We start from the raw sequence: 21636 nt of genomic DNA on the forward strand, positions 1-21636 counted from the left end.
AGATCAGCTCCACACACAGAGACCTGGAGGTACTTCTGATCATTCTGAGGTCCTTCAAGAAACACTGCACCAACAACAACTACATGTGCTCATCTGAGATCAGGATGAGTTTGTGTCTTCATCAGATCTGGAGAAATGTCTCGGAAATGGATGCTCTGCAGTGAATGGGTGCCGTCAGAACGAGAGTCTGATAAAAACATCACAATAATCCACAGCACTCCAGTCCATCAGTGAACATCTGGAGAAGACAAAAGATGAAACACATCCAGCATTAAGATGATTTTAACTCAAATACATAGAGTCTATAATCCATAATAACACTTCCTCCAGTGAAAAAGTGCATCTGCTGTTGTCTCTCACAGATTAGTTTAAACGTCTGTGCAGATTTCTCTCCTGATTCAGACCAGAACACTTCTTCACTGGAGGAAGTGTCTTAATCTTAATGCTGGAGGTGTTTCATCTTGTGTCTTCTCCAGATGTTCACTGATGGACTGGAGTGCTGTGGATTATTGTGATGTTTTTATCAGACTCTCATTCTGACGGCACCCATTCACTGCAGAGCATCCGTTGATGAGACACTGATGCAGTGCTGATGTTGATGTGTTGTTCTTGTTCAGCAGGGCGTCCCGCTGTCTCTGACGGTGAACTTTGACCTGCGGGCTCACGTGGAGTCTCTGGGTCATAACGTGTCGGGCTGTATGGGGGTCAATCTGTCTCCTCGGAGGTGCGGAGGCTTTCTGACCAAACGTGGAGGACGAGTGAAGACCTGGAGGAGGAGGTGGTTCATCTTCGATCTGGACCACCAGAGACTGGCCTACTACACAGGTGACAGAAACCCTGGATCACTACACACACACACACACACTCAGATTTCATGTGATCGTGTCAGTGTTGAAATCTGACCGCTCTTCTGTTGTTTCCTCAGAACTGGATGAGAAGAAGCTGAAAGGCGTGATTTACTTCCAGGCCATCGAGGAGGTTTATTACGACCATCTGCGCACAGCTTCATCAGTGAGTTCATCCACACACGTACACACACACACAGAAGAGTGCTCTGAGAATCAGGTTTGAGGTTTGTTCTCTCGTGTCGTTCTCAGTCTCCGCGGCCGAGCCTCACCTTCTGTGTCAAGACCTACGAGCGGCTCTTCTTCCTGGTGGCTCACAGCGCTGAAGCCATGAGGATCTGGATGGACGTTATAGTCACGGCAACAGACGAGCACAGCAGATACTGAGGAGCAGAGGATGCTGGGAGACCTGCTGTTACACTACCAGAGCACACACTATTTATTAATGATCATTCTTCTCATATTTTGCTAAGTGTTAATAAATATTTACATTCCAAACAAGGTGTCAGTGTTTCCACGTGCAGCGCTTTCATCCAGTACACCGCAGGAGTTATTCTGAAGAAATATAATAGAAATAAATACAATTAAAACCTGAAGGACAATACTTTCAAAATGCATCTTTAATAGGACTAAGATAGGGCTTATAAATAATAATAATAATAATTATATATATATATATATATATATATATATATATATGTATATATATATATTTATTTATAAAGAAAATAATTATATAAAATTTTGAAAAGTTCACTTAAAATGGCACTTTTGTAAATAAAAACAAAAACATGGTTTAACAAATACAAAATAAAAAAAAATATATCAAAATGCATCTTCTAATTATACTAAGATGCGTGTGTGCACGTGCAAGTGTGTGAGTTTGTGTAAATAAAAAAAATTGCCTTGAATTAAAAAAAAAGGTTTATATATATATATATATATTTTATATAATTTTTTTTTTATAAAATTGGAATTATAATGTGAGTGTGTGTGCAATTAAATCAATCAAGAAAAAGACAGGTTAAAAAAGTAAAAAAAAAAATATATATATATATATATATATATATATTAATATATGTATAATATATAATGGTGCTTATAATGTGTGTGTGTAGGTGTGTGTGTGTCTAAATAAACAAAATAAACAAATAAAATTGACTTTCACAAGACGATGATTACGAGGATAACCGGAATGTTTATTTACGATCTGATCGAATCTTTTAAATCCGGTTCGTTGATCGTTAGAAGCGTTTTTCAGACTGAATCTCGGAGGCTATCTGATAACTGACCGTCTGTGATGAAGATGAAGATGAAGGTGAGCAGCTCGCTGTATGTGGGCGATCTGGAGCCGGACGTGACTGAAGCCATGCTGTTCGAGCGATTCAGATCACTCGGTTCGGTTCAATCGATCCGAGTCTGCAGAGACCGACTCACCTGCCGCTCGCTCGGATACGCGTACGTTAACTTCGAGCGAGCCGCTGACGGTAAGATCACAAGCAACCAATCACTGCATTCACCCCTTCTCAAACATTACTAACTGAGAAAGCCATTTGTAAATAAGGATATATCATCTGAGAACTATATTAACCCCACTGGAATTTAATTACATTTCTATGCATGTATAACTTGCTCAAAAACAGTCCAACTTTTTAAAACCTACATATTTATTTCTATCAAAATAAAAGTGCATTAACATTAATATTAGATTTAATCATTTCACAGACGCTTTTATCAAAAGTGACTTACAAATTAGGACAATTTATTAATATTACTCTTGATTTTGTATTTATTTTACTTGCATAAACTTCAATTTTCACGTTGAAAAAGTGATTAGTTGTTCATGCTACAATGATTTAAATTCATGTTAATTAAATTCAGTCCCTAAAGTGTGTGAGAGATGGGGAAGAGGCTGAATATATCTTACAAAAAGTTTCTGACTGTAACATCATTTTATAGATAATTTTACAAAAGTGTTTTTAACACACCTGGGTCAAAATGTCCCCCAAAAAAATAAATAAAATAAAATGCATGCTTGTATCTCTTGCTTCCATATCTCTTTAAATAAATGCTTGTATCTCAAAAAAAAAAATTGTACCTCTTAAATAAAAAAAAATGGTTGTATCTCTTAAAAATTAAATAAATAAAAATTGTAGAAAATAAAATAAGATATTTTGAGGTTCTATGTTTTAGAAAAGTTTGCTTTCTCATCAGGTTCAAAACAAACCCAGGAACTTGATTCTGATTGAAAAGTGTTTATTGATTTTGGAGGAAAAATCTCCTGCATTTGAAATGATTCATTCAGTCTAGAAGTTCATAATGTCTTCTGAATCACTGCTGTGTTGGTTCGTCCAGCCGAGCGAGCCTTGGACACCATGAACTTTGACCTCATGCAGGGGAAGCCCATGCGTCTGATGTGGTCTCAGAGAGACCCTTGGCTGAGGAAGAGCGGCGTGGGAAACGTCTTCATCAAGAACCTGGAGAAATCCATCGACAGCGAGGCTCTGTATGACATCTTCTCCTCCTTCGGGACCATCTTATCCTGTAAAGTAAGGGACGACCTCCTCATTCTGCTTTACTGTGCTACATCAGACCCGTATCGAGTGCGTTTCTTTCTCTGAAGGTGGTTTGCGATGAAAACGGATCGAAAGGCTTTGGGTTTGTGCACTTTGAGACGCATGAAGCTGCTGGTAAAGCCATCGAGAAACTAAACGGCATGTTGATCAATGAACAGAAGGTGTAAGTCAAGACTGAAACTTAAAGAATAGTTCATCCATCCGAGATCAGGATGAGTGTGTTTCTTCATCAGATTTGGAGAAATGTAGCATTGCATCACTTGCTTACCTTTGGAGTGAATGGGTGCCGTCAGAATGAGAGCTGGATGTGTTTCATCTTTTATCTTCTCCAGATGTTCACTGATGGACTGGAGTGCTGTGGATTATTCTGATGTTTTTATCTGCTCTCAATCTGACGGCACCCATTCACTGCAGAGGAAAACTCTGTTCCCGTGAAGAAACAAACTCATCTACAGTACATGTTTAAAGGCTGGAATAGAGCTTTCCAGTGTAAGTTTCATATGTTGCTCTTCAAGGTTCGTGGGACACTTCAAGTCCCAAAAGGAGCGCGAGGCTGAAATGCAGGCGAGAAACAAAGAGTTCACAAACATTTTCATCAAGAACTTTGGGTCGGATGTGGACGATGAGATGCTGACGGAGATGTTCGGTAAATTCGGTGAGTGTTGATCTGTTTTGTGGATGATGTGGTGGAGATGAAAGTTGTCTCTTGTTTTAACGCGTCTGTTGTTTGTTTGTGAGGCCCGACTCTGAGCGTTCGGGTCATGACGGATGAGAAGGGACAGTCCAGAGGCTTCGGTTTCGTCAGCTTTGAGAAGCACAGCGATGCCAGACGGGTGAGTGATGAGAAGGAGACGTGAGGGATTACTGATGAAAGATTGTGCAATGTTATGTAAATCAAAGGAGCATTTATACAATTTTAAATATTCAGAAAAATATATATATTTTTTTTAAGTATTAATGCCTTTTTTTAATTCTGCTATTTGTTTTTTACCAATCAAAAAGATGCTCCCATAAGTTATGTCCCAAATTAAGTACTATATGTTTCCAAGGAGCACAGAAAGGTACATTTGTGGAAATTGAGATGTATGCATCATCTGAAAGCTGAATAAATCATCTCTCCATTGATGTGTGGTTTGTTCGGAGAAGACAATATTTGATGCAACTGTTTAAAAATCTGGAATCTGAGGGAGCAAAAAAATCTAAAATTGAGAAAATCATCTTTAAAGTTGTTCAAATGAAGTTCCTAGCAATGCATATTACTAATCAAACATTAAGTTTTGGCATAAAAGAAAAATTGATAATTTTGACTCATGCTTATGACTGCTTTTGTGCTGCAGGGTCACAATAATTTCCAGTATTATTTTTTAGTATTATTGCATTTTTTTTTTAATTAAAAAAAGTTAACAAAATGTTAGTTACTATTAATTATTAGTATTATTATTATTAAGTTCACTTTATTACATTTGTACAGTTTTCTATTTAATTTTAAGGTTTTAGTAATTTTATTGTTTTTTTATTTTATTTAATTATAATTTTTTTGTAATTTGTCTATATAATTTAATTTTTTTTATTTCAGTAATTTTTAGTATTTTCTACAAACAATGTATGATATAAAAATAATTATGTATTGCTACACAAAAATTATTCAAAATCTAAGATTGTATTCATGGAAGCCCAAAATATTTGTTAAATCATAACCTTGTCATAAAAAGTAGATTTTTGTTGTTGTTGTTATAATTGCTTCTACTACACAGGCACAAACTGTGTTTTTTTTCATGCACCTCTCATGTTTCTTATATAGCATTTCTGTCAATGGTTTTCAATTATGATACATATTTGTGGCAGAAATGTACAGTAAAATTCATGCAGTTAGTTAATGACGTAATCAAACAGACGACAATGACTGTGTGTTGCTGTTGTATGTTGTTTGAGAGTTGGCAGCATCTCTTCTCAGGTCTTTGACATGTTTAGTGAGAATGGTCATTAAGATCTAAACGGGGCACATAAGATGAGTAGTTCTCTGTGTTGTGACCTGAAGGCGGTGGAGGAGCTGAACCGGACGGAGCTGAGCGGCAGAAAGGTGTTTGTGGGCCGCGCTCAGAAGAGACGAGAGCGACAGACGGAGCTGAAGAAGCGCTTCCAGCAGATCCAGCAGGAGCACATCATGCGCTGTCAGGTGTTTACTACTCTGATTACAATGAGCTTTCACCTGGAGAACGTCCAGTGCACTTTCAAACCAAACAGAACTTAAACACATTATTAAAACCTTATTCCACTTTAAAGCCTTTGCTATTTCTCAACTGTACAGCTGTGCATTGATTCATTACACGTATTGTTATCGCTGAAGTTGATTTAGTTACTGTTATATTCATTGCTAAAGTTATTGTTATAGTAATCGCTGCAGTTGTTGTTATGATGTATGATGTAGTTATCGGTATAGTTGGTATAGTGGTATACTTATTGCTATTGTTATAGTTATCCTAATAGTTATAGTTATCACTGAAGTTATTGTTAGTTAACATTATCGGTATTGTTTTGGTTATCGGTAAATTTGGTATAGTGGTATACTTATTGTTATATTTACTGCTAATGTTATAGTTATCGCTATAGTCACTATTATACTTATTTCAGTTATTTTTATAGTTTTTGTTGACGTTATTTTAGTTGCTTTATTCACCACTATAGTTATTTTGAAAGTTTCCGTTTACAGTTATGGTTCTTGTGAACGTGTTTTTATGGTCTTGACAGGGCGTGAATCTGTACGTGAAGAATCTGAGCGATAGCGTGGACAGTGAAAGGTTATTCAGAGAGTTCTCTCCGTACGGGAACATCACCAGCGCTAAGGTAGAAATGAGACTGCCTTTGTTTTTTATGGTTCATAAATTCTGTATTTATTTAATTGTAACCCAGTAAATGCAAAGATGCAAAGGTTTTTTTTCTTCGCTCAGGTGATGACAGACGGAGGCCGCAGCCGAGGCTTCGGATTCGTCTGCTTCTCGTCTCCTGAAGAAGCCACCAGAGCCATCACTGAGATGAACTGTCGCGTCATCGAGTCCAAGCCCATATATGTGGCTCTGGCCCAGAGGAAGATGGATCGCCAGGCTCTGCTCATCCACCAACACATGATGAGACGCCAGCAGCAGGTCCAGATCCACATCACACTCTCTGATCATCCACACACTCACACACAGAATCACAGGTGACCAGATGAGCTACTGTTTCACAGGTGCAGAATCTCTCTTCATTCAGCTTCACCCAGCCTCAGTGCTGCAGTCCTCAGGGTGAGTGCGCTTCTTAAAGAGACAGTTCACCCCTAAATACACTTTGGTGTTTTTAATGAAACCAGAGAGATTTCTGTCCCTCCTTTCAAAGTCCAGGTAACTAACTTAATGCGAATCCATAAGAACTGAAGACGAACCAGGGTTTTGAATAACAGGAGAGTGTTAAATGAGGAGAAAATTGTCATTTATGGATGAACTATGCCTTTAAACAATAGATGTGTTTTATTTCTTTAATTAATGTTAATTAATTAATTAACAATTCATTTCTAAAAATAAACAATAAAATAAAACACAAAAATTGATCAAATCATAAAATGCCAAGTTTAAATAAATCATTTAAGCAATTAATAAAATCAATTAATAAAACACTTATTTAAATTCATTCATAACGATATAAAAATAAAAACTATTTTAAAACGAAAACAGCCAAAACAAAACAAAGTAGCATGAATTAATTTTAAATAAAAACGATCGAAGTGAAACACTCAAATTTAATTAAATAAATGACAACACACAAACATGAAATTAAAATAATTTTGAATAAAAACAACTGAAATTAAAACGTACTAAAAATGTTATCATAGAAATATAAATTTAAAATGAAATGTAATAAAGTAAAAACGATGAAAACACAAAAATTCATAAAAATGGAATCAAAGTAGCCTAAATAATAAAAATAAAGCATACTAAAATAGTACTAAAAAGGTCAAAATAAAACTAAAAGTAATAAAGTAAGATTAAAATATACTGAAAATGTATTAAATAAAAAAAGAGAAATTTAAATAAATAATTTTTAAGCATAAAAAATCAAAATAAAACATAGTTTTATAAAAGGTCTGTGATGTGAGCGTCCGGTGCATGTCTTCATCATCTCTCTCTTACAGTGAATCTCAGTGTGTGGTCAGCAGCGCAGCACATCTACACGCCTGAAGGTCACCATCATCACGAGTTCAGTAGTGATCCACAGCAGCATTGGGCTGTTCCACAGGTGCACGTCTCTCACTGATCACTCTCTAGCTAAGTTTCCATCCAAAGAATCACATTTAACCTTTGTGCAAAACTGGAATATTGCATAAAACATTTGCGAATAAAGCACCATTCAACGACTCAAAGAGATATAGATGCTTTGAACTAGATCGGTCCACTGTGTAGTCAATTTATCCCGTCCCATCATGCAAAGTCACATGACTTTTTTTTCACATGTTGGAGTTTATTCGGTAAAAGTGTTTTTATCATAGTATATGCGCATTTTTCCTTATCGGATCAAATTGTATCAAAAAAATTATTTTTTTGAGTTTATGCGCATCATGGCGTTTCCATAATTTTTTTTTTTTTTGCGATGTTCCAAAATACACCTAAAAATCGGTGGATGGATACATACTGACTAAAGCCCTGTTCACACCAAGAATGATAACTATAAAGATAACGATATTAGCGTCCACACCAGCGAACGATATCGGCTGTTTATTCTCAGCGCATGCTCGTCTGCTGCTTTAAATTCTCAGCTTGTTACAGCAGGATGGATTCTGATTGGTTGTCTATGATTGTATCATTCATCAGCTGGAAAAAAATCGTTCTCGAATTGTTTCCAACGATATCGTTTCTCTGTGCCTTCATCATTGTATCTGTGGTGTGGACTCTGCTATTCTTTAATACTGAGAATGATTTTTAGAACTATATCTTTATAGATATCGTGCTTGGTGTGAATGGGCTTTAACAGCTGCTGATTTATTACTGTATACCTGTGGATTCTTGTATGTGTGTGCACTGTGTAATAGTCATTATATAACCTAACAGTTTGGTGTGGTTTCTTGTCCACAATCAGGTCCAGGAGACTCTGAGCTCCCCCGTGTCCAGCTCAGGAGAAAACCAGAAGCAGATGCTGGGCAAGTTCACTCCTGTATTATTGTGTCGTGTTGATCTTGTCCAGCTCTCGTCTGATGTAGTTTGATCCGCAGGTCTCAGTCTCTTCCCGCTGGTGCAGGATGTGGTCGGGCCGCTGGCGAATCAGATCACAGAGATGCTGCTGGAGACGGATGAGTCTGAGCTGCTTCTGCTTCTGCGCTGCCAACAGTCTCTGTGCATCAAGGTCCGTTCCTGCTTATTTAGCTTTGGTTGCTTTCAGGGATGCACAATATTATCGGAATGTTATCGGAATCAGCCGATAAAGGTTTAAAAAAGTAAAAATCAGATTTGAAAAATGTTGCCGATATTCCTTGCCGATAAACGGTGTTGTGGGATATGCATTACAAGTAATGTGAGTAACGTAATCAGATTACTTTTTTAGGTAACTAATAAAGTAATGCATTACTTTTAAATTTAGAAGGAGATATCTGAGTTACTTTTTCATCTCACCTGCATCTGTCTGATAAAAATAAAAAATAATAATAAACACAACAGAGTTATTTTCATGGTTTTCAGTGTACTCTCATTAAAAAATAACTTTTAATAAAGTTTATCACTCCTAACTAATAAGCCTTTGGCTCAAAACTAACTAAAATGTTAAATTATTTGTTTATAATGTCCACATGGGAGAGACGAAAACGAAATATATATCGGTATCAGTATCGGCTAAAATGATGTGAAAAATATCGGCATATCGGATATCAGCAAAAATCTAATATTGTGCATCCCTTGTTGTTTTAATGTGTGATTTATTTCTGAAGTGTATGTATGTGTGTGTGTGTGTGTTCAGGTGAACGAAGCACTTGCTGTTCTTCAGTCTCATCAGCCGATGGAAGCGGCTCAGATATCGTTTAGCAGCCCTGCTATTCAAGCCATCTGAGACACAGATATCAATGACCACACACAGATTGAACAATTATAAAATTTAATATTCATTAGATTTTTACAAAATTATTTTAATTAATTTAATAATTCAGTGTATATTCAAAATATCATTGTGGTAAATAAATGTGTTTGCAAATATGTATTATTTCTGGTTTGCTTTTTGCAAGGCATTTTTATTCTTTTTGTTGTTGTTTTGAAATCGCAGTTTTTAGTTTTTATAAGTCAATGCAGATGTAACCTAAGCAATAAAAAGCTATTGTCACTAAGTACAAACAGTTCACTGGGTACTACTTATAGTGTAAATAATGTAATTTAATTACATTTATTGGCATAAATAGTGTTTACGTACAACCATTAAACCAAACCATTAAAACAAAAAATGCATTAATAAAAATGAACATACATGCAAATAATGCATATATATATATATATATATATATATATATATATATATATATATATATATATATATATATATATTCTACATTTTTAGTTATAGCTAACATTTCTTTTAATGTTTAACCCGTTGCGGAAACAGCCTTTCATCTTGATGTGAATTGATATTAAATGTATTATATGTCCTTCATGCAAACCAATCCATGACCTTTACGTTCGCACTTATATTTTTTCGTCAATCGCGCTGCTCTTATTCTATCAGCCCGCGGACTCTTATTCTGCTCTTACGTAACCGTATAAAGGAACCACACGCAACATCCGGCGAGAACGCCTTCTTCTGTGCCGTACTTCCGCTTCTCTTCCCCTATCTTGTGCGGTGCGAGAGAGAGCGCGTGTGCCTCAGAGCTTCGGCACACATCTTATATATAAAAAACCAAAAAAAACAAAAAAATTCACAAAACAGAAAAATACCAACAAAAATTCTACTTTTATTACCGAAGACCTCGGTGAAGCAGGATTTGCGAACAGGTTTGAGGAGTTTAATCGCACCGTTAGGCCTGAGGAGATTTTAAAACATCGACACCTACGAAACATCGACGCCAAATCGGTACCGAACGCGTATTAAATCGTCTTTTAGTCTGTTCTAAGAGTATTTAACCGTGTGAGAGTCGAATCGAGCAATTTGGTGTCGTCTGTCCGCGTGTGCTCAATCAGGTCCGCGTGTCCAGCTCTGAAGATGAACCCCAGCGCGCCCAGTTACCCGATGGCCTCTCTGTATGTGGGGGATCTACACTCGGATGTGACCGAGGCCATGCTGTACGAGAAGTTCAGTCCAGCCGGACCCATTCTCTCCATCCGGGTCTGCAGAGACATGATGACGCGCCGCTCGCTCGGTTACGCCTACGTCAACTTCCAGCAGCCCGCCGACGGTGAGCCGAACCCTGTGTATATAGACATACATACATTTATAGTTGTAAACGTTATAAAGTTACATGTTTAATAGTAATAGTCAAATAAGTTTAACTTAATGAAGAAGTATACCATATTCTAATGCGTATTTACTATTTCATATGTTCGGTGTGTGTATGTTACATATATATAATTTGTGTGTATATAAATGTACATCTTTTTACTTTCTTATATTCTATCATTTTAAATTATGTATTTTATATATTCTATATTTGATGCAGGGACCACTTTTCATATCACGGAAATTAGTCCCCCGCACTTTTTCGGACAAGTGTGTTCACATAGAGGTTTTCAAGAGCTGGTGTGAATAAATATAGATTTAAACTCAAAGAGACAGGATAGTCTGCGCATGACCTGATGTTTGTTTCGGACCCAGAAGGCGAAATGAACATCACAGAGCGCTTAACTCTCCTGCAGTGTGTGTTTCATGCTCGAAGCCGGAGGGCGCTCTCGCGCAGAAAGTCATATCAGGAAACTCCTAATATGGGCAACAGCCTCCAGCTATCGCTGTATGAAAACAGTTGTTTTCGGTTTTGTTTTTTTCAAGTCCAAAAAAATCTCCAGCAGGTGATAAATAAAGTATATGAACAATGCAGTGCTAATTGACATAGCATTTATTACAGTATAGAAACTATTCTGCCTTATTATGTGATAAAAAGTGTTTGTAGTAAACAAATCATTATTATTTGTTATTGTCCAGCAGTCATGGATTTCTTATCCAAAAAACAAACAAACAAAAAGCTAGAAATTAGAGAAAAATTAGTTGCGTTTAGTATCCACTACCAGTCAACAGTTTTTGAACAGTAAGCTTGTTAATGTTTTTTTTTTAATTCCCTTCTGTTCACCAAGCCTGCATTTATTTGATCCAAGTACTGCAAATCAGTGAAATTTTGAAATATTTTTACTAGCCTATTTAAAATAGCTGTTTTCTATTTGAATATATTTAAAAATGTTATTTATTCAGATTTCAAAACTGATTTATTTTGCATCATAACTCCAGTCACACGATCCTCCAGAAATAATTCTGATATACTGATTTGCTGATAAAAAAGAGAAAAAAATATTATGATGATAATGTTGAAAACAGTGGAGTAGAATTTTTTCAGGTTTCTTTGAATAAACAGTTCAGAAGAGCAGCATTTATCTGAAATAGAAATCTCTTGTAAAATGATGTCTTTATCATCACTTTGAATCAATTTAAAGAATCCTTGATAAATAAAAGTATTAATTTCTATAATTTATTTAACAAAAAAAAATATATATACAGTATACTAAGCTTTTGAATGATATGGTGTATAATGTTGCGAAAGCTTTTTATTTCACATGAATGCTGATGTGTGGATCCTTCTGTTCATCAAAGAATGCTGAAAAAAATGTTCTCATCTATTTTAAATATTGATAATCAGCAAATCCGCATATTAAGAATGATTTCTGATTAATGTGACACTGAAGACTGGAGGAATGATGCTGAAAATTCACCTTTGATCACAGGAATACATTACATTTAAAATATACTAAGATAGAAAACAGTTATTTTAAATAGTATACATATTTAACAATATAAAGGCAGACTTGGTGAGCAGAAGAGACTTCTTTCAAAACATTAAAAATCTTACTGTTAAAAAACTTTTGACTATTAGGCTATATAGATTACAGAAATGTTTTATCGTAATGAAATTACACACATATAAATATATGTGTGTGTGTGTGATTTCTGTCCCCCTCACTTCTGAAAAGATGGCTACGCCCCTGATTTGATGTAGTATTTGTATATGTTTTATATAAAATATATATTCTATAATAACGCTTGTATAATTTATATATTTGTATGAATTTTATAGAATTTTATTTTTGAAGCATTTATAAATTTTTGAATTTTTATAAATTTGTAATTTGTGAAATTTCAGATTAGTGTTTATGTATTTTATATAGTTGTTTTTATTTTATATATTACGTAGTTTTAAATTTTTTTTATAAATATATTAATTTATCTTATTTAGTATTTTTTTTTAAATGCATTTTATATTCTATATAATATAATTTTGTGTGTATTAGACGTGTCAAGATAAATTGTGTACTTGGCAATCTCCTTACTGTGCGTTCACACCAGCCGTGACTTGCCCAAATTGTGCTGTTCGCGTGTAGTTAGACACTGGAACATTTAGAATTTATTTGCTTCATTTAAACGTGAAATACACTTTGCAACAGACGCGAATTCGCTCCTGATTGGTTAACGCAGTGTGAAATTTCAACTCGCACGTAATGTGTGTTTCATGTGTCTAAACACTCCTGAAACGCTTAATTCACGCCGTGTCTATTGCGCGAATCGCATCTTTTGTGTGAATCGCACCGCAGGTTGTCTATTAACATGTAACATGTAAATCACTCGCAGTTAACGCTTCATTGGTGTCTGGTGTGAACGCACCATTACTCATGTTTTAACTCCGTTTCAGCTGAGCGCGCCTTGGACACGATGAACTTTGACGTGATTAAGGGCCGTCCGCTGCGCATCATGTGGTCCCAGCGAGACCCGTCCCTGCGCAAGAGCGGCGTGGGAAACATCTTCATCAAGAACCTGGACAAGTCCATCGACAACAAGGCCCTGTACGACACGTTCTCTGCCTTCGGAAACATCCTGTCCTGCAAGGTGAGCACGCGTGTGTGCTGTGAGACGCATGTGTGAGGTGTTTGTGCTCGTGCTCAGCTGCTGTTCTCTCTCTGAAGGTGGTTTGTGATGAGAACGGCTCTAAAGGATACGGCTTTGTGCACTTTGAGACCCACGAGGCTGCAGAAAGAGCCATTGAGAAAATGAACGGCATGTTGCTCAATGACCGCAAAGTGTAAGTGTTTGATTTAACCGCATTAAACTAAACCGTGTTTGGTTTGGAGTGAAGCGTGATAAGTGTGTCTCAAACATCATGTGCTGCTTTTACTTATCTAAATATATTTTTTAACTACATCTAAAACATTTCCCCAAGTTATTAACTTGAAATATTTTTTATAGCTTTCTTTGTTTAATTGTATTATTATTATTATTATTAAATGATGATCTTCTCCATGAATAAAGCATTCGGTGCTATGCCGTTGATTAATAAAAAATGCTAAATATTCATAATAATAAGGTGACTTGTCTCTCAAAGGTTTGTGGGTCGCTTCAAGTCTCGTAAGGAGCGTGAGGCAGAGATGGGCGCCCGCGCCAAAGAGTTCACCAACGTTTACATCAAGAACTTCGGAGAAGATATGGAGGACGAGAAGCTGAGGGAGATTTTCAGCAAATTTGGTGAGATTTAGCAGTTTTTTTAAAGTCTTTAATATCTTTAATTTTTATTAAAATTGTAAATTTATTTATTTTTTTATCTGTCTATATATACATAATACTTGTGTGTACTGTGCATATTTATGTATATAAAAACACACATGAAAAATGTTATGTTTATATAATATTAAATGTAGTTTTTTTTGTAATAATTTTGGTTCGAGTTAACTGTAATAATGAGCCTGTAGATGTTTTGATCTGGTCACATGAGTCAGATCTGACGTGTGTGTGTGTGTGTGTGCAGGTCCAGCGCTCAGTATTCGAGTCATGACAGATGACGGCGGTAAATCTAGAGGCTTTGGCTTCGTCAGCTTCGAGAGGCATGAGGACGCCCAGCGGGTGAGCAGCGGCGTGTTGAGACTGCGTGTGGTTTAGTAACGATCTGTTGATGTGTCCTGACTAGGCATATGATGAAATCTAATTTACATGCTGAAAATTAAAAAGTGTAAAAAATTCACACGGATTAACGTGCAAAAGAATTATAAGTAACACTTTACAATAAGATCTCATGAGTTAACCTTAATGCATTAACATTAATAAAAGGCAATAGCTACATTTGGTAAAGTCATTAATCTTTGTTAAAAAGCGCAGCTGTTAGCTTAACACATTTGGAACTTTTGATATTAAGGTGTTATTAAATATTGATTTATTTGACCCCCTTAACTCTAGAACTCTATTCTAATTATTTTCTTTTTATATTTACTATTAATCTATTAACTGATGTTTTATTAAAATAATTCTGTATTCTCTAAAAATGCTCTATTCTTTTCTAAATGATTTAATGTAAATATTGAAATTTCCTAAGATTAGTGAACTTTTATAACAATTTCATTGGCAGTTTAACTAATGTATCGACTGTTAATAAATAGAGCCTTAATAGAAAGCATGACCAGAATCAAAACATTTTCAAATAATATCTAGGGCTTGTTTTAGATTAAAAGCATCGGCTGATGTCATAACACTGACTAAATGTAAAAAGTTACAATCAATAGCCTATTAAGTCTAAATATTTAAGTATTTGGTGCTGTGTGAATACAACAATCTGAATGACGTCATTAAAACATGTTTCAGATACAAAGTAGCGCAGCTGCTGCTTTGTTTACATGGTCTCCAGGGTAACGGCTGCATCTCTGCTGTTGAGCGCCATCTGCTGTCAGAGTGAATGTGCTTCTCATCCGAGCTTTATGCTGAAGTGCATCATCATGCATAACCATTACCCTGATATATGGCATTACCGGATGCCAGTCTAATCCTGACGTGTTTCTTCTGGTCGTCAGGCCGTGGATGAGATGAACGGAAAAGAGCTGAACGGGAAGCAGGTGTACGTGGGTCGCGCTCAGAAGAAGGGAGAGCGTCAGACGGAGCTCAAGCGCAAGTTTGAGCAGATGAAGCAGGACCGCATGACGCGCTACCAGGTGAGCTGCAGATGAGAGCGCTAAAGGCTTGTTCATGTCTGTATGTGAACATTAACACTTTTATTTTTTTCAACAGGGAGTCAATCTCTACGTGAAAAATCTGGACGACGGTCTCGATGACGAACGTCTGCGTAAAGAGTTTGCTCCGTTCGGCACCATCACCAGTGCTAAGGTGCGCACTAACTAGTGCTGGCCGATCTTTATTTGAATGAATCCATATCAATTCCTAAATCCCAAGATTGATCTTTTTAGCCTATACTTTTCTCTCTCGCTCTCTTTGTTGATGCATGATTAAAGTTTCACTACACATTATTTGTGTATATATTTCAGCAACAGATTTAGTAGAAACAAACAGTGTTTTTATGCAATTCCACCTGAGTGTTGTAATCCCCCCCCCCCAGTGTTGTTCCCCTGGGTCTGTGTGTTGATCTGAAGTTTGCTGGTTGTTTTGTTCAGGTGATGATGGAAGGCGGCCGCAGCAGGGGCTTCGGCTTCGTCTGCTTCTCGTCTCCTGAAGAAGCCACTAAAGCTGTGACGGAGATGAACGGTCGTATCGTGGCCACCAAGCCGCTGTATGTGGCGCTGGCTCAGAGGAAGGAGGAGCGTCAGGCTCATCTCACCAGTCAGTACATGCAGAGGATGGCCAGCGTCAGAGCCGTGCCCAACCCCGTCCTCAACCCCTACCAGCCAGCGCCACCTTCAGGATACTTCATGGCCGCTATCCCACAGGTCAGAGGATGCTTTCACAGTGCTCGGTGATAATATCGTAATATAATCCCAGTGCCACATAATCCCAAACACAGGCACGATGCCGTTTTGCGTCGACAGTGATTCGTTCCTGAGTGAATCAACCGTTTAAATGATTCGGTTCAATCGCAATGACTCACTTATTAACAGTGACTTGCTGCCACCTACTGGCCATTCAAATTTAACATTCAAAGTATCTTTCATAATTAGTTTCAAAAATCAGTATTCAGCGTTTTAATGTAACAAAACATTAATAATGCATTTGTAACTGCAGGTTAAATGTAGTCATATCTTGCATTAAACCTTGTGTAAATGCATCTAAATGCCTCTTCAGGTGCAGCTTCCGTGCTGATTTCATTTGCTTGCTAACAGCCCAAATGTCTTTCTATTCTAATTCACTGATTAAATAAGAATTTGACTAGGTAATAGATGTTTATAGAAAAAATTGCATTTTAAAAATGTTAAAAAACATTAAAGTGAAAGATTAAAGTGCCCCAGTTATGGGTTATGAAAGGGTTATATTTTGGGGTTATATTTTGGTTTTGAGTCTTCAACAACAGGTTGACATGCATGCAAGGTCTAAAAACACTTGTTGTCGTATATGTATGTATTTTTTCTTTACTTGCTCAACGACTCCCAAACGTTTTGCTCAACGATTATTTTTTCCAAACCCCTTGTTTGCATGACACTGTTTAGAAAGCCATGTAAAATTAATCATGTGGTTTCTCTCTCTGTGTGATTGACAGGCTCAGAATCGTGCTGCTTACTATCCCACCAGTCAGCTCGCTCAGCTCCGCCCCAGTCCTCGCTGGGCCACTCAGGGGGTCCGCCCTCAGCGTGAGTCTCCACCCACACACTCTTAGCCCCGCCCACCAGAGCTCTTCATTTCACTGCTCTGTTTCTCATCTCCGTTTCCAGATTTCCAGGGCATGCCGAACGCCGTCAGACCCTCGGGGCCGCGTCCTCAGACCTTCGGTGCCATGCGTCCCGCCTCCCAGGTCCCACGGGTGATGGCCCCCCAGCGCATTGGTGAGCCACCAACACGCACTTATACACACCGTAGATACAAACGCCTCACTTATGTTGATTTTGATTTGCTTCCTCATTTTTAAATCGCTTTGGATAAAAGCACCAGCTTGACTGCCTACAACAATGAAGTCAATAATACTGGTTAATGTCTTATATTTAGTAAAATTAGATTCTAGTAATGCATTGCCGCTGTTAATATTCCAAATCATAGCAACTAAAGCTGGAAAAATCCCAGCGTTTTCAAGCGCCACCAGCTGGTCTTTTTAAGAAGTGCGCTTGACGTTTTTTTTAGTAGGCTAAAAACTTTGACGGACAGACATTATTGGATATTTATTGTTTGGCATTTGGCCTATTAGTCTTTCTTGCATTTATGCAATATTCTAGAGCCAATCTTGAGAAAGCAGACCAGAATATTCTACTGTAATTCATAGGCGGGATTATGCTAATTGTGAATGAGCGTGCACTATTACAGAATGATTTGGAGTTCATTAACATACACATGTTTAACTATTTAAGTGCGTTTCTGCAGTTGAGTGATCCTGATTGTGCTGTGTTCTCCGCAGCGTCTCAGGCCATGGGTCCTCGTCCCACAGGTGCAGGTGCAGCCACAGGTGCGGCTCAGGTGAGAGGAGTGCCACAGTACAAGTACGCTTCTGGAGTCCGCAACACACAGCAGCACATGGCCTCTCAGCCGCAGGTGCCCATGCAGCAGGTACTCGCTTTAATCTAACTGGATAATTTTCCATTTACTCCCATACATTTCTTGTTCAGTGTGTTTTTTTTTTAATACAATTTTCGCTATGATTTTTGTCATTTTGACTTTTTCGATTAACGTTTGTGTTTGTCTTCATTCAGCCTGCTGTCCACGTTCAGGGTCAAGAGCCTTTGACGGCGTCCATGCTGGCTGCCGCCCCTCCACAAGAACAGAAGCAGATGCTGGGTGAGTTTATCCTCTCAATCCTGTTGTGCTTTTTTTTTTTTCGTGTGTGTGTTAGAATGTGTCCGGTTTCGTTTATTCTGAGCAATAAATAAGTCGTAATAGATTTTTACTGTGACTTTACAGAAGACACCCCTCGAAATACCATCCATTGCAAGAATAGTTAATATACCAAAACATCTCGTCAGGCATATTTACAATCATTAGAATAAAGTACTTTAAATTTAAAATTAGAAATTGCACTTTAAATCCATGTGTATATATAAAATATAATGTTTAATTTTTAATTGAATTTTTAAAGATGTCAGTCGCATGTTTTTTAAAATGTATAGCGGTTGAAAAAGTCAGTTGTATTTCAGTGTAACATCTGATGCATGCTCTCTTCTGCGACAGGTGAGCGTCTGTTCCCGCTCATCCAGAACATGCATCCCAGTCTGGCTGGGAAGATCACCGGAATGCTGCTGGAGATCGACAACTCTGAGCTGCTGCACATGCTGGAGTCTCCGGAGTCCCTGAGGTCAAAGGTCAGTGCTCAGGGGATGCTCACTTTTGTTATTGGGTTTTACCCGATCGCGGTGATGTCTGCACTCTGATAATGTGATGCCAAGAATTCTATTTTTTTTATCCCGAAACCAATTTTTTTTTTTTTTTTTATATATCCTTGTGCGACCTTATGGACATTATTGTCTTTTTCGGTTTTGTGTTTTTTGATCACTTTGCCTGTTTGTTAACTGTAAATTTTGGCACAGGTGTGTATTTTTATTGGAATTTTTATTTCACCTTCATTTCCTTTATTAAATCTATTTTACACTAGATACAGAATATAGTTCCTCATGACCTTATAAGGGAAAAGTTTGGTGCTGCACCCAAACAAACTCTTACTAAAAGCTCGTTTTTAAAAAAATCTACTTCAAATTTGGAACACAACTTGTTTAGATTTATGGCTTTGATTTTTCTTTTGTTCATGTTTTATCAAATTTATTTTATAAAAAATGGCTCATAAATCATTTTCACAAACTGAAGCATCTTTTTAGGTTACTTTTTTACAATTTATTTTATTCATTTTTTTACTTCAGCAATAATCTGTTAAGGGTCTTCTGTACAATGAGACCAAATGTAAATCTGTACTCCCAAGCTTCAAATTTTTATGACCGGTTTTGGACATTTTTCTCCTCTATGAACCTATCTGTAACTTGTCTTTATTTAATTGACGCACATGGGCTAATATTCAATATTTAAAAATGTGCTTGATATTGCAGGTGGATGAAGCGGTCGCAGTGCTGCAGGCTCATCAGGCCAAAGAATCTGCTCAGAAGACCCCCAGCACCGCTGCGCCAGCCGTCTGACAACAGGTCAGGAGGTGCTCTTCTGCACTTTTTAATGATTAAAGAAATGTTGTTGTTTTTTTTTTTTTTGTCTTAATTTTTCCTCCTCTTCCAGAATGGTTCTCCTCGTCTCTTCGGCCCCGTCTTCACCAAGAGGGACACAGTAAAAAAAGAAAAAGTGAATAAAGATCGAAAAACAGAAACGTGAACAAGAAGAAAAAAACAAGATGACATCCAAATGTTTTGCCAGGTTGAGAAACTAAATCTTGACCTTGATTATATTAAAGAAAAATAGAAAAAAAAATAGAAAAAGACAAACCTTTTAATTTTGAAAATTCCAAAACATTCCTTTCTTTTTATTCCTCTTAATGAAAGCTCATTGTCAGCTGTGTTCTGGCAGTTGATAGCTAAACATTTGGTAAAGTACATTGGATTAAACTGCTTGAATAAATAAAACTTTAAACATTTGACATAGTTCATGTGTTTTATTTTGATTTATGATGGGTTGTGCTGAAAGCCTTTGGACCCAAATCAACTGCATTTCTTATTTTAAAAGAGCTGCACATTAGTTTCTCAGAAACCATTTTATAGATGCACAAGTCAGCTGTAATGAATGCAGATGAACCTGAATGTTGACATGGTGTTGTCAAAGTTAGAAAATGAGTTCACGACCTGAGCTACAGTGCATCTCTGGGTTAATGTCCTGAAGGTGGTGTCTTCAGTCATAAGATGGAGTTTATCACATTTGGCACATGATCAAAAGAGAACTTTTTCTTACATGTCTAGTTGTTTAAATGCATTCCTCTTAAGTTTGTTAGTTACAAGTTAACACGAGTTGGCAAACTGAAATGTACTAAATGCAGCCTAAAAAACTCAAGTTTTAAAGCAATGGTTGAGTTAGGCTTAAGATTGAGTTAATTTATCAACTTTCGCACTGGTAGCATTGACTTACTGCATTTAAACATGGAGTCCTGGTTCTAAATGGTTATTATTGGCAGGACATGAATATATTGGTTGACAAAAGATGGAAATCTTATGATTGGTCCTGAACGCCTTACAGGATAATTTGGTTTCTTCGCTTGAATAAAAAAATTAAATAATGTATATGTGTGTGTATTAATGCGTTGACATGTACATTACATGACAGTAGCAGTAAAAAAAAAATCTTATGTTTTTAGGCTGTTGGTTGTTTTCTATTGGCTAAAAGATTTCGCTATTTAATTTATTAACTTTTTTCCACAAGATTTAATTTATTTGAGGAACCAATGTTTAAACGAGCCAAAAAAATAATTACTTTTAAATAAAAGTAACTTTTGATAGCCTGCCTTATTTTCTTTATATAATATTTTTGTTTTATGTAGAAAAACAACGCTTTCTAGGAGTCCAATAAGGCTAATACAGCGCGAATGGCAGGAGGTCCGCCAAAATTAAAATGTATATTATTAAAAACGTATGATAACTTTAAGGTATTATCAAAAAAGATCAAATTCAAAAAAATCCATATAATAAATATATAAAGACGAGGCGACCGTTAGGATCCGCGTTCCGTTTATTAGCGCGCAAATTACTAGCGCGCGCGTTCATACAGTCAGATATTATTAGCCTTCATATCTTCACATCTTTACACATCATATTCGGTAAGTGGGGAACAATTACTTCTACTAAGCTAAAGACACGTTTGCTTTTATGTTTCTGAACGTAAATGTGAAGTTTATTTCAAAATATTTCGGATTAACCTTTCAACGCTGAGTGGAATCGCGTTGTTCGTAAAACGCAGTGTTCGTGAAATAACTTCATATCTCGCTCTGTCGGATTATTAGTCCTAAAATAAAACATTTAAATTAAAAACCTGATAGTTACTCATATGAGACTGACAGGAAAACCGGTTACTCGGGTTCACCAACCGAAAGAAAACTAAACGATCTTAACCCTGGCCTTCAACTTTACAGCTCAGTCATATTCTTATGGCCGTCATAAAATCTGGAATATAAATAGATTCAATATGCTGCC

At 36.8% G+C, this 21636-nt stretch overlaps 3 protein-coding genes across 7 annotated transcripts in view; all 3 read left to right on the forward strand.

Annotated features, from left to right (window-relative positions):
* The window catches only part of phldb3 (pleckstrin homology-like domain, family B, member 3), a 21169-nt gene extending 19823 nt beyond the window's left edge, over positions 1–1346 (forward strand). For 4 of the 5 annotated variants that reach the window (XM_059568598.1, XM_059568600.1, XM_059568596.1 and 1 more), the window contains 4 exons: positions 1–29; positions 618–825; positions 926–1011; positions 1098–1346. The exon at positions 1–29 is cut by the window's left edge and continues 112 nt beyond it. In XM_059568598.1, the coding sequence (XP_059424581.1) occupies positions 1–29; positions 618–825; positions 926–1011; positions 1098–1232 (458 nt within the window). In that variant the 3' untranslated portion in view covers positions 1233–1346. The remainder of the gene's footprint in view (positions 30–617; positions 826–925; positions 1012–1097) is intronic. The other variant, XM_059568597.1, reaches the window with a different exon arrangement.
* A 716-nt stretch (positions 1347–2062) lies between these two features.
* Positions 2063–9749, forward strand: LOC132158969 (polyadenylate-binding protein 1-like). Its single transcript, XM_059568617.1, has 13 exons — positions 2063–2332; positions 3201–3394; positions 3469–3584; positions 3937–4076; positions 4160–4254; positions 5460–5597; positions 6170–6265; positions 6370–6564; positions 6648–6702; positions 7587–7690; positions 8528–8588; positions 8661–8791; positions 9398–9749. The coding sequence occupies exons 1-13, from the start codon at positions 2146–2148 to the stop codon at positions 9485–9487; spliced, it is 1602 nt and encodes a 533-aa protein (XP_059424600.1). The 5' UTR covers positions 2063–2145; the 3' UTR covers positions 9488–9749.
* A 475-nt stretch (positions 9750–10224) lies between these two features.
* On the forward strand, positions 10225–20093 carry LOC132158968 (polyadenylate-binding protein 1A). The gene is made up of 16 exons (XM_059568616.1): positions 10225–10495; positions 10603–10817; positions 13311–13504; positions 13582–13697; positions 13998–14137; positions 14418–14512; positions 15451–15588; positions 15665–15760; positions 16045–16317; positions 17082–17172; positions 17254–17364; positions 17928–18076; positions 18220–18304; positions 18695–18825; positions 19561–19653; positions 19742–20093. The coding sequence occupies exons 2-15, from the start codon at positions 10625–10627 to the stop codon at positions 19645–19647; spliced, it is 1899 nt and encodes a 632-aa protein (XP_059424599.1). The 5' UTR covers positions 10225–10495; positions 10603–10624; the 3' UTR covers positions 19648–19653; positions 19742–20093.
* The last annotated feature ends 1543 nt before the right edge of the window (positions 20094–21636 follow it).

The sequence above is a fragment of the Carassius carassius genome, chromosome 15, assembly GCF_963082965.1.
Source record: "Carassius carassius chromosome 15, fCarCar2.1, whole genome shotgun sequence".
Taxonomy (NCBI): domain Eukaryota; kingdom Metazoa; phylum Chordata; class Actinopteri; order Cypriniformes; family Cyprinidae; genus Carassius; species Carassius carassius.